The following is a 12,676-nucleotide window of genomic DNA, read 5'->3' on the forward strand; positions in this document are numbered from 1 at the left end:
TGTTAATGTTAAGTCTCATTACATTGTCTTACTTAACTGTTAGTGCAGAATTTCTTATTAATTGGAAATTTTTGTTCAACTATGAGGAATTATTCTTACTGGTATGCTTATTAATCTCTGCAGGTTAGTAGGTGTTGCCGGTTGAATGGGTTGTTGGTAATGTGTTTGCTGTTGGCTTCGAGAAACGGTGGCTGCGTTTGAAATTATGTTGCTTAAATACAGGTTTTGTGGGTTAGTTAGAGGTGTTAGAAATATGGTGGAGAATTCCGTTAAAAAAAGAGAGGGGTTCTGTTTTTTGAACTGAGCTTCTAAAAGACTCTAATGTTATATTAACAGTTAGGAAATAAGTTGTTGTTATTCGTGATCGTTATTATCATACTGAAAGAGATTAATCTTCTGTTATCTTGCTGATTTTCCTGATTGCATTGTGATGTTTACAAGGAATTTACTGTGAAACTGATATGAACCATTGCCACCAGGTTGTTCTGTTATGAACCTTGTAGGGAATGTTGGCTTTAATGTTGCAGCAACAAGTCTGCATCCAATCACGGTTGACACGGATAAGATATACTCTGCTGTAAGCGGCACAAATTGGTGCGAGTTCCAAAACCTGGTGCTACAAGACTTCACTTGGTCTATGCTTCTGTTTCGGCACGATGATGCAACATGTTCGGTTACATCATAATGCTTGTTCAGGATCTTTCCATCAAAGTCAAGAGAGAACAAACCCGAATGACAAATCTTGAATCTCTTCATTGGCAACGGTAACCGTGTTGTCGGGACAGAAGCTGCTATTTGGACTTGATAATGATGTGATGAGGACTAAAACTTCCATTCGCACTGTTATGTTTGTAAGATGCAGGTCTTGGAAGTACTGCATTTGAGGTTATGGCTGGGACAAGGTATAAGCATTTTATTCATATGAAATGTCTTTATTTTGATTATCTCATGAGTTTATGATGGTCCTTTCCATGGAACTCTGATATTATTATGATTGCACGTATTAAAATTTTGATACCTCTAAAGCCTCTTTATTTATTAACATCATTACTAAGATGTTTTTCTGGTTTTGCAGGGATCAAATACTATTTTTGTTGATCAACCTATCGGGACAGGTTTTAGCTAAAGTTCTGATGAAGGTGATATTCCTACTGATGGAACTGGTGTTAGCAATGACTTGTACACTTTTTTTTGCAGGTATATAAAATATCATTTTTCCTATAAGATATGAATCACATAATGTGTATAAATTATATGACATTAACTTGAGATTTTTTTAAAATTATTACAGGCATTTTTAAGGAACACCCTCAATTGGTTAAGAATGACTTTTATATTACCGGAGAATCAAATGCTGGACACTATATTCCAGCTCTCGCATCCCGGGTTCACAAAGGAGACAAAAACAAAGAAGGAATTATTATAAACTTCAAGGTCTTACAATATCCTAATGTTGCATTTGACCGTGATTCTTTCCCAAATGAAAGATCTTAATGCAACCTTTAATATATGTTGTATTTTTTATGTTTTGATTCTTTTGATTTCATTAAAATTACAGGGTTTTGCCATTGGTTTATGGAGTATTTGTGGGTCTTTATACCTCAACAGTGCTTGGAGGCACACTTACTTTCGGTTCATTAATCATGTTTTGGGTTCTTCCAGATGACGTAAGTGAAAAATAGGAAGAAAGTTAAATGGCAATAAAATTTGGAGGAGACATTTCTCAATTAGTTGTGGCATGTATTGCTATATTATGTACTGCATATTGAACTACTCACCTATGATTTTGTAAAAGCTACCGTAATAGAAGCTGTTTCATTCCAATATTATTCATTTAATCTTCCAAGGTTTCTCTACACCAAAATACACTTTATGTTATAACAAAAAAGAAAACAAAATTAAAGTGTACTTAAACCTCCATATTAATAGACTCGGTATAATACAATTAATCACGGTCGCCATTGTTAAACACAGAACACTGTGCTGCTGGTCTAGACAATTCTTCACCTGCACTTGCCGGACACGTCATCAGCGTCACCGTTGGCTTCATGCAGTTGGTTAGTTTATAAGTTTTGTTAGTCATGGGGGATGCTGGTTAACAGTTGTTGTAATTGCAGGTTGACTCGGCGATGCGGTATGTGAGTTAGCTCGGGTCCAAGGGCCGTTTTGGAACTGTTTTGAAGTTTTGGTGCTCATGTTCTGGACCTCCAATTGGAATGCCAATGAAGCTGCTTCGGAGTTTGAATTCAAAGAAATTGGTTCGTGGCATTGGACTGGTGTAGGATTAGATTATGAGTTTTAGAATGACTATTGTAATCTTTTTAGTTTTGGATTTAAATTGAAATGATTGAATAAAAAAGTGCATAGAAACTTAATGTAATTAAGCTTGATATTGGGTGTATTAAATTGGGCTCGAAATGGTTTGTGTATGGTTGAATATTAACCGCATTACATGTCGGTTGTACACATAGCAGGGTGATTTATGTGAGTTGTGGTTTATAATTAGATGTAATTAGAATAGAAATGTAAATGTATTATGGTTTATGGAATTCAAATGCTCATAATTATGCTTATAATTGTTGGATATATTTGTTTATGAAATTGAAAATGAATGTATGTATGGTTGAATTGGAAATTTGATGGTTATAGGTTAATAAAAATGGAAAAGGGAATGTATGACTTATGTTGTAAAATTTGAACTAATGGTTTAATACAAAATTGTATGGTTTGAAGAGAAATTGAATGGTCGATTACACATATTGAAATTGAATTGGTTCATGTATGGTATAGGATAAAAAATGGTTTAGAAGGTGAAAGAAGAATAGGGTCTAAAATGAAAATGAAGATAAAGAAATAGACTTTATAATGAACATGGTTAAAAGTGAACATGAACATGAGTTAGGACTTGGAAAGTGTTAGGACTTGAAAATGAAATTGTAGTTTTTTCCTTCATGTATTGATACATTTGAATGTAATAATGGACTAAGGTTCCATGGATCTTAGATGCAAATGAACTTTAGGCCAAGTGCCAAATGAAAAAAAATGAAAAAATTTCAGGACCAAAATTGGGGTATGACACAAGTCAGAACGTAGCATTGAGGAAGATCCAACAATGAGTAATCCGTGAGGAACTCGATCATTCTCAAACGGTCTGATTAGGGGAAAGTCACCTAAAAAACTCTATTTGCATATGGTAAATCACCTAAAGATTTTGTTGATCAGTGGCAAATTGCTCCAAGAAACGGTTAATCGGGGGAAAACTTCTTCAAAGTTCAAAATACTGGGGAAAGTCATCTCAAGATCATAGTATGGCAAAGCTGCTTCAAAAATCCTCTTGAGGCAAACTTCTGCAAAAACCCAATAGACTGGAGCAAGATAGGCTACACAGGGGTAAGTCCTCTCCATACTTTCAAATTGCTCAAGCAAACTCTGCCAAACATCAGCAACCGTTGAGTTCAACATGAGTGTCGGGATATCATGCTAGCACAACATCATATAACCTTTTGAAAATGAGCCTTGTTGCAAAAAAATACTTCTTAGTCTTAACCACCTATTTCCTGCCACATGGGCATTTGTTGAAACATTCAAGTCATCGCATAAAACACCATCCAACATCAATCATGTTACATATCTCTAGCATCAAATCATGTCACTCAACTGGCATATTCCTATAGCAGGAAGCATCAAAAGTCAAAAGCCCAATCTTGCTTGGCACCTCACAAGAGCCCAATCTTGCTTGACACCCCATAAAAGCCCAATATTGTTTGGCACCTCATAAAAGCCTAATATTTCTTGACACCTCATAAAAACCCAATCTTACTTGGCACCTTACGAAATCCCAACATCGCTTGACGCATATGAGAAACTCAATCTTCTTTGGCAACACTTCAAGCATCATATCTCATGCATCAGTCATCACACTCCATGCATAAAAACCAATATCATTATCATGCATAGCGAGTCAATTGTGGCGATCACCCTCAGTTCCCCAAGATTGTCTATCATCGACACTATAATTTTTAAATCCAAAAAGACCAACACCATTTGGCACCCACAAAGACCCGTACTTGTCTGGAGAAGTTTAAAACCCTTTTCTTCTTCAGAATCTGATGCTCGCTCGGAGCTCATTCAATTAAAATCTAGTTTTTGTCTGGCAGTTAAATCCAGTTTGCGTCTGGTAATCAATGAAAGTCCATAAGTCAATTAAGTGATAATGGTTATGATATTATATTTAATCAAAAGTCATGCAAAGTTGTGAATCAAAATGATGTCTTTGTACTCTTCAGTGGCAATAGGAAAAATAACATTTATAAAATCATACTTTCAAATTTAGAAAATCAAAATGTTAAATGCCTCATGTCAGTGAGCAAAGAGAAATTGACTTGGCATAGACGGTTGGGTCATGTTAGCATGAGAAGAATCTCTAAGCTTAACAAGCTCAACTTAGTTAGAGGCCTTCCAAATTCGACATTTTCTTTAGATGCTCTTTGTGAGGCATGCCAGGAAGGAAAGTTTTCAAAAACTTCCTTTAAATCAAATAATGTTTTTTCTACCTCCAGGCTTCTGGAGCTCTTGCACATTGATTTGTTTAGGAAAGTTAAGACTGTCTCTGTCAATGGAAATACGTATAGGTTATTCATTATTGATGACTTCAACATATGGGCTTGGGTAAAGTTCTTAAAACACAAGGATGAGTCACATTCTGTGTTTACTACCTTTTATACTCAAGTGAAAAATGAAAAGAATTTAACAAATTTCAAAGTCAAAAGTGATCATGGAGGTGAAGTTATAAATAAATATTTTGAAAACCTTTTTGAAAATAATGGCATTTCTCATTATTTCTCCTGTCCCATAACTCCTTAACAGAATGGTGTTGTTAAAAGGAAAAATCATACTCTGCAAGAAATGGACAGAACCATAATCAATGAGACTAATGTGGCAAAGCACTTCTGGGCAAAATCAGTAAATATTACATGTTATATTCATAATAAGATCTCAATAAGACCAATTATGGAGAAGACTCCATATGAACTGTGGAAGACCAAAAAGCCCAACATTTTATATTTCCATCCATTTTGATGTACTTATATGCTTAACACTAAAGATAACTTGATTTTTTTTTATTCAAAAGCTCAAAAGTGTATCATGTTAGGATACTCTAAACACTAAAAAGGCTACAGAATGTATAACACTAAAACTCAAATTGTTGAAGAATCAATACATGTTAAGTTTGATTATAAGCTTGACTCTGAAAATTCAAAGTTAGTTGGTAAATTTTCAGATTTAGAAATTTCCTATTCAGACTCTAAAGAGAAAGCTTCTGGACATGCTCAACAAAAATCTAAACCATCAAAACCAGAAGTTGCTGACTCATCAGAACCAGAACTTACTAACACGTCAGCACCTTAGAGGAAGTTCAAGCAAATATTATCTCATTCTGAAGATCTGATTATGGGTTAAAAGAAAGAACCTGTCAGAACCAAATCATCATTCAGAAGAAATAAAGAGACGCTTCTGGGCTTGTTGTCTGTTATCGAAACAATATCTATTGATGAAGCTCTTCAAGACTCTGAATGGATTCTGGCAATGCAAGACGAACTAAATAAATTTTCCAGAAATGATGTGTAGACTCTGGTCCCCAGACCAAAAGAAATACATGTAATTGGAACCAAATGGGTATTTAGAAATAACTTGAATGAGAATGGCGAAGTGGAAAGAAACAAAGTCATACTGGTTACACAAGGTTATAGTCAATAAGAAGGAATTGACTATACTGAAACCTTTGTACTAGTGGCCAAGTTAGAGCCTATTCATTTTTTAATTTACTTTACAGTTATTCATAATATTAATCTATATCAAATGGACGTTAAAAGTCCATTTTTGAATGGATATATAACAAAGGAAATGTATTCTCATCAACCCTCTGGGTTTGAAAATCACAAAAGTCCTGAGTTTGTTTATAAACTTAAGAAATCCTTGTATGGTCTGAAACAAACTCCCAGAGTTTGGTATGAAAGACTTAGCAACTTTATTCTACAAAATGATTTTTCAAGAGGAAAAGTTGACACAACCATGTTTTGTAAATAATTCAAGAAATACATTTTAATAGTTCAAATTTATGTTGATGACATCATATATGGCTATACTAGTGCTTCTCTTTGTTAAGATTTTTCTAAAGTCAATGCAGGCGGAATTTGAAATGAGTATGATGGGCAAATTGAAGTTCTTTATGGGAATTCAAATTAATCAAGGATCAGCAGGAACTTACATTCATTAGATTAAATATACAAGAGAAGTTCTGAAGAAGTTTGATATGGCCTAAAGCAAACCTACCAAGACTCCAATGCATCCAACGTGCATTCTGAAGAAGGAGGAAGAAATTAAAAAAGTAGATCAAAAGATTACAAGTTAGTAGGTTATTGTGACTCTGATGACTTTGTCGGAGATAAAATTGATAGAAGAAGCACCAGTGGAAGCTATCAGTTTCTGGTAAAAATCTAATCTCATGGTCCGACAACAGACGGTCAACAATTGCACTATCAACAACATAAGCTGAATATATTGCAACATTTGGATGCAACACATAAATACTCTGGATGAAAAGTCAACTAGAAGACTATTAACTTTATGAGATTAAACATTCATATCCTTTGTGATAATACCTCTTCCATGTGATTATCTAAGAATCCCATTTTACACTCTATAGCAAAAGACGTTGAGATAAAATATCATTTTATAAGAGGCTATGTTCAGAAGGGTATTATTAATTTAAATTTCATTGATGCATATCAGCAATGAGTTGATATCTTTACAAAACCCCTTGCTGAAGACAAAAAAAAAATATTCTGAAAATTTTTTAAATGGAAATATGTATTGAGTAAATATACAAGTCTTAATGTGAGCTGCCTCTGAAGAGTCAAAATGAGAATCTGAGGAAACATGAATTTGAACCGATTAACCTGCTGAAGCTAGAAGGTTCAGTGGGATAGAAGGTTCTAAGTCGGAATCCCTCTGGGAATTTCTGTCTTCTGAACTCTGAATGATATTAATGTTGTTATTCACACGCTTCCATTGTGGCTAAGAACTATGTTAACATGTATCTAACTAATTCTTACAATAGTAAATCATTTGAATAAACCTTGGGAGCTATTTTTTTTTGTTAAAACAAAATTTATGTTTTGACGAACCTTTTGTCATTAATTGTTTTTCTTTTCCAAGCTTAGTAATGATGTCTTCTGACAAGCGCGTCAGGTAACACGTCGTGTTATAGACGTTATTATCGAGGTTTTTTTTAAGGTTTTCATTACTTGTCTTTTCAAATGTCTTTGTGTTGAAACAATGTTTAAAACTCATTGTATCACTCTTTTCACACACAACACAACTCTCACTACTCACACTTGAATCTTTTCAACCCTAAAAACCTACATCTTCAAAGGCTGTTTAACAAAACTCGACTGAAATTGTTGAAAACCTCTATGAAACCTCTCTCTCAGCTTTAATGGCTCACTCAAAAGGTGTTACTGGCAAGAGGATAATAAACTAAAGTAATGAGAAAATGATCAGTTATTATTTCTCAAGAAACATTACATATCCAAAATCAATTACAAAAAGCAAGAAGAAGCACTCCAAAAGGTTACAACTTTCAGACTAGGTTGGGAGCCCAACCACCTAACCTCGGTTGGATTCTTCTTCTTGGGGTTCTTCATCATCGACACTAAAGTCTTTCTTGACACAGTTGTGTCGCATCCGCGAAAAACAACCGGCGGGAAAAAGCAAAACAAACAGAGCCGACACCGTGCGTTATTTATCCCACAAGAGGGAAAGGAAACACTCAAAGTAAACCTGGAAAGGAAATGGTCTTACGACCGGAGATTACAAGGATCGGGAGTCGGTTACGCAAGGGGAAGGTATTAGCACTCCTCACGTCTGTCGTACTCGACGGGATCCACGCTCAAAAGAAATAGAATAAGGTTGCTAAAAGAAACTGCTCAAAACATGCACACACACACTGGAATAACAAGACAGGCGGAAGAAGACGGAAGAAGGTGACTCGGCAGGATATCGCATCTTGGGCCTACGTAGTTTGTCAGACACAAACATCAGAGTCGACGTAGTTCGGGGAAATGAGAAACGTGCTCGATAGGATATCGCATCCTATACCTACGTATCTCATATGGAATGAGAATCAGAGCTACCGTAGTTCGGCTAACGCACGCCAAACAAAACACAAACAGGAAACCGACTGCCAATCGCTGGACTTACGTCAGATTCCACACAAACAGGCAAACCTGGAAACCGAATGCCAATCGCTGGACTTACATCAGACTCCGAACCAACAAACACACACACAGGAAACTGACTGCCAATCGCTGGACTTACGTCAGACTCCAACAAGCAAACAAGACACAGGAAACCAACTGCCAATCGCTGGACTTACGTCAGACTCCAACAAGCAAACAAGACACAGGAAACCAACTGCCAATCGTTGGACTTACGTCAGATTCCGAACACACGCAAAGGGGTTGAAAAAGAAAAAGGGCGCCCGGAGAGATCAACTCATCTCCTGCCTACGTACCTCATCTGGTATGAGGATCAGGGCGACGTAGTTCCCCTACGCCGGGAAAGAACTTCTAACCTAACCAGATACAAAGGGAGACACCAACTACTAGGGAGACTACGACTCGAGCCTAGAAGTTATCATGCATACGATCCCTATGTTAAGGTTTCTATCTAACTTGCACAGGAAGCAAGCTATCCTAAACAGCACAAGCAAATACATACAAGCACACAAAGCAAGCACACACACTATATGCAAACAGATGGGCTCATACAAGGCTAGGCTTTAGTCAAGGGGTCATGTCAACCTTGACAAACAAGCCACTGGGATGGGGTGTAGTTAGCTCTTAACCCTAACATTGAGAGTTAGGGTGAAGCAGAGGAAATGGGAAGTGAGGGTAAGACCTCACAGCTCTTATCCCTGGCCTGGGAGAGCTTCAAACAATGAAAGTGTGGGAGTTCAGAAAGTAGGAACTCTTCTCCACATATGACTGACACAACAAAGATCTTGGGTTATTATCCACAATGCATCAACACAAGGTGTGTGAGCAAAGTGAATGACACAACTGAATAGTAGGAGATGGACTACACATCTCTTTTATCTGCCAATTGCCTCCTAAGAGGTCTTTACCTGCTTGGCACAAAAGTAAACATTCACAAGCATTGCCTCTTAAGGAGGGCTTCAGACAGGTGCCTGCCCACATAACAGGACAGGTCTTCCAGACTACATGAAGTCAGAGAGTTATACCTAAGTGGTAAGCAAACCACAAGCCAAGCAAAAGCAAGTTCAAGAGAACTCAAAGCAACTTAGGTACCTCTTGATGAACAAAATTGAAATCACGTGCTTCCAAGCCTTGCCACACTTCAAATCTTCTCCTATGATGCTTATGAGATGAATGATGATGAAATGGAAGCTCAAAGATGCACAAAATCAGCTGAATCTCCAACTGCCATGGATGCTTCACACCTTGAACATGAACAAGAATGCAACGATTTCCTCTGTTTCCACGTCCAAATGTGCTCAATTATGCTTCATGAGGATGAATGGATCAATGAAAAGTGCTTGTGTTTGAAGAATTTTGCAAAAAAAGTGAGAGAAAAATTTGGAGAATTTGTGAAATCTAGATCTGAAATGTGTTTCTTTTCTAAAAACAGTTAGGGTTTAAGCATTTATACTCCATGCTAATCATGTTTAGGAAATGTTTAGGAAAAATGCAAATGAGGTTAATCACTTTTGTGGTGTAAGTGCAAAAATGCAATTCTCACTCCATGCACCCCCATGCACGTGAACAGTACATGTTCTTGGCCCAAAACCACTAAAAATGAGTTCATGCACATATTAGAATTGGTTTGGTATGCATATGTTCACCCAAAATGAGTTTATGAAATTTTTCCCAAAAATCTTCATGAATGCACCAATGATCATGCAATGAGATTTCATGCCAAGTGATAGTATGCTTGGAAAATACATGTTACAAGGATCAAAGTGCAAAAAGAACCACCCAAATTGGAGTTTTGGTTTGAAAGTTATGCTCATTTGAACCTTTGAACACACTTTGCCATGATTGAACCATATCTCCTTAACCACACATGAGAAATCCATGATCTTGGACTTTTTGGAAATGGGAGAGAAAGATATTCAACTTTCATTTTGGACAAAATTTCATTTGAAGCTTTCTTGATGATGTAAAGTTGAGTTGAAGTTGGTCCAAAACCTTTCCATTTTTGGAAAGTTCACATTATAGGTCACTTTCTATTTTTGGAAAGTCTTGACCTGACTTCAAATTCTTCAATGTTGATGTTTGAAATGTCAAATGAGACTTGTTTGAACATGAATGAAGTATCTCTGATCACTTCCCCCCTCCAAATCTACAGTTAACTTTGCAGTTGACTTTTATGGTTGACAGATGACTTGAACATATACTGATGATTCTGAGCCTCAACCACTTGATGAAATGGCACCAAAATGAAACCCTAGCTTATACAAGCTCAATAAAATCATATGATGATCTCCATCTCATTAAAGACCTCATCTCCTTGAAAAACCCTGACTGGTAGAATGCAACTGATTAGGGTTGACCAGAGGTCAAAACCCTAATCCCAAGGAACAAGATCAGGCACAATGAACCTCTTGGTGATGATAAAACCATGATGATGGTGATATACTCTGGCAAATAAGATAACACTCATCCTTCTTGAGGAACCAATAAACCCTAATTGAAGCACAAACCCTCAGATGGCTAGTGATCAATTCATGAGACCCTCAGGCTTGAAGCTTTTAACCTCTCTATCTTCTGAGCAAAACTTAGGAGGATGACTTGCCTATTATCCCATGATATGCAATATGTAATGACTAATGTCCTACAAAATGAAATGCACTATGCTAAGCTAGTCCCAAGAGAGGAGGGCAAATTTTGAGGTGTTACAGCTGCCCCTATTCAATCCACTATGAACCTGTCGATATGAATAGCCTCGGCTTTCAAATGATCAGGGTGAAGAGTGATTGAATACCAAGAACAGACGAACAATTTGCGCTCTGATGGGAAATAATTAACAATGCCGGTCAGAATCGGCAAAGAAACAATCTCAAAAGAAGAATCCGTCTGGTACGGAGAAAGTCGGCCTGAATACCGAAAAGGAACGTTGACCTGGATACCAAAATAAATGGTAACACAGGGATAACCATGGCCTGAACGCCGTTCATCGGTCTGAATTGAGCATCGGAACATGAGAGTATTGATGTCGGTCTGAACATCGAGAGATTGGCCTGAATGCCCGAAAAACTAGCCTGAATGCCATTTCAGTCTGGATACCACTTCGGTCTGGATACCGGGAGATTGGCCTGAATGCCACAAGTACTTCAACCTGATAGTTGGAAACTTCTTCGATCTGAAAATCGGAAAATCTGGTCTGAACACCCACCTCGGCCTGAACACCGAAAAACCTGGCCTGAACACCGCAAGCTGCATCGATCTGAACTTCGGAAGCTTCTTCGATCCGAGAATCGGAAACTGGTCTGAATACCCACCTCGGCCTGAACACCGGAAAACCTGGCCTGAACACCGCAAGCTGCATCGATCTGAACTTCGGAAGCTTCTTCGACCTGAACATCGGAAACTGGTCTGAATACCATAAGTGCTTCGACCTGAATGTCGGAAACTTCTTCGATCTGAAAATCGGAAACTGGCCTGAATACCCACCTTGGCCGGAACACCGGAAAACTGGCCTGAATGCCGCAACGGTCTGAATACCCGAAAAACTCTTCATGCCTGTCAGCATCGGCAGAAATAAAGGACAGTGATACATGAGGCGGCACGTGTGCCAACGACCCATGCAGGGGATAACAAGCCATGCCTGCTATCCTCTATTCGACCCTAGCAAACGAACAATTTGCGCTCCGCTGGGGATTATCCTCTTTTTGCTTTTCCTGAAACCCCAAAACCTCTTGAATTATCATCTCCATCTCCGCCCGACAGAAACTCTTCCTCCAATAACGCACTACTGGGGAATACTGTTGATTCACATCACGATGCCAAACTCCTCGGAGTAACACCTTCACCCTCGGGCGAAACACCTTTCAAACAGTAACCACGGTTTGAGACTAGCTTATGCTTGCAATGCTGATGCATGATGATGATTTTTATTAGCGTAATGCTCCATAATCATGGAAATGCTACGCAATTAGCTATGCAACATGCTATGCTTATCTACATGATGAATGCATAAAAAAGTATCCCCCTCAAGGGACTCTTCTGGGGAGCTCGAGGCACTCTGTTGAGGAACTCTACAACACTCCAACCTCCACCCTGCTGGGGAATAGCCCTGCTGCTGGGAAAAGAACCACCCTTACCAGGGATGACCTCCACTGAACCCGACCCGCTCGGGGATTTTGCTGGGGAAAAAACCACCAACGCATTCTGTGGGGAAAACAACAACCTTCGGCTTGCTGGGGAACTTAACAAGCTCCGCCGTGCTAGGGGAAACAGCTACCAGCAGACACCTCCGTTGGGGAAATAGCAACCTTCAGGCCTGGCTGCTGAGGAAACACCGATCTCAATCCTGCTTGGGGATACTAGGAAAATCTGGCACAGAACACTCGTCGACTCGTCGAACCCTGGTA

At 38.2% G+C, this 12,676-nt stretch overlaps 1 protein-coding gene across 2 annotated transcripts in view; it reads left to right on the forward strand.

Moving 5' to 3' along the window:
* The window catches only part of LOC127074503 (serine carboxypeptidase-like 20), a 3,390-nt gene extending 1,141 nt beyond the window's left edge, over positions 1–2,249 (forward strand). The window contains exons 3-6 of one of the 2 annotated variants that reach the window (XM_051015837.1): positions 124–902; positions 1,076–1,197; positions 1,292–1,434; positions 1,559–2,249. In XM_051015837.1, coding sequence (XP_050871794.1) covers positions 889–902; positions 1,076–1,197; positions 1,292–1,434; positions 1,559–1,666 — 387 coding nt within the window. In that variant the 5' untranslated portion in view covers positions 124–888 and the 3' untranslated portion in view covers positions 1,667–2,249. Of the gene's footprint in view, positions 903–1,075; positions 1,198–1,291; positions 1,435–1,558 lie in introns of both variants that reach the window. The other variant, XM_051015838.1, reaches the window with a different exon arrangement.
* The last annotated feature ends 10,427 nt before the right edge of the window (positions 2,250–12,676 follow it).

The sequence above is a fragment of the Lathyrus oleraceus genome, chromosome 4 (genome assembly GCF_024323335.1).
Source record: "Lathyrus oleraceus cultivar Zhongwan6 chromosome 4, CAAS_Psat_ZW6_1.0, whole genome shotgun sequence".
Lineage (NCBI taxonomy): Eukaryota > Viridiplantae > Streptophyta > Magnoliopsida > Fabales > Fabaceae > Lathyrus > Lathyrus oleraceus.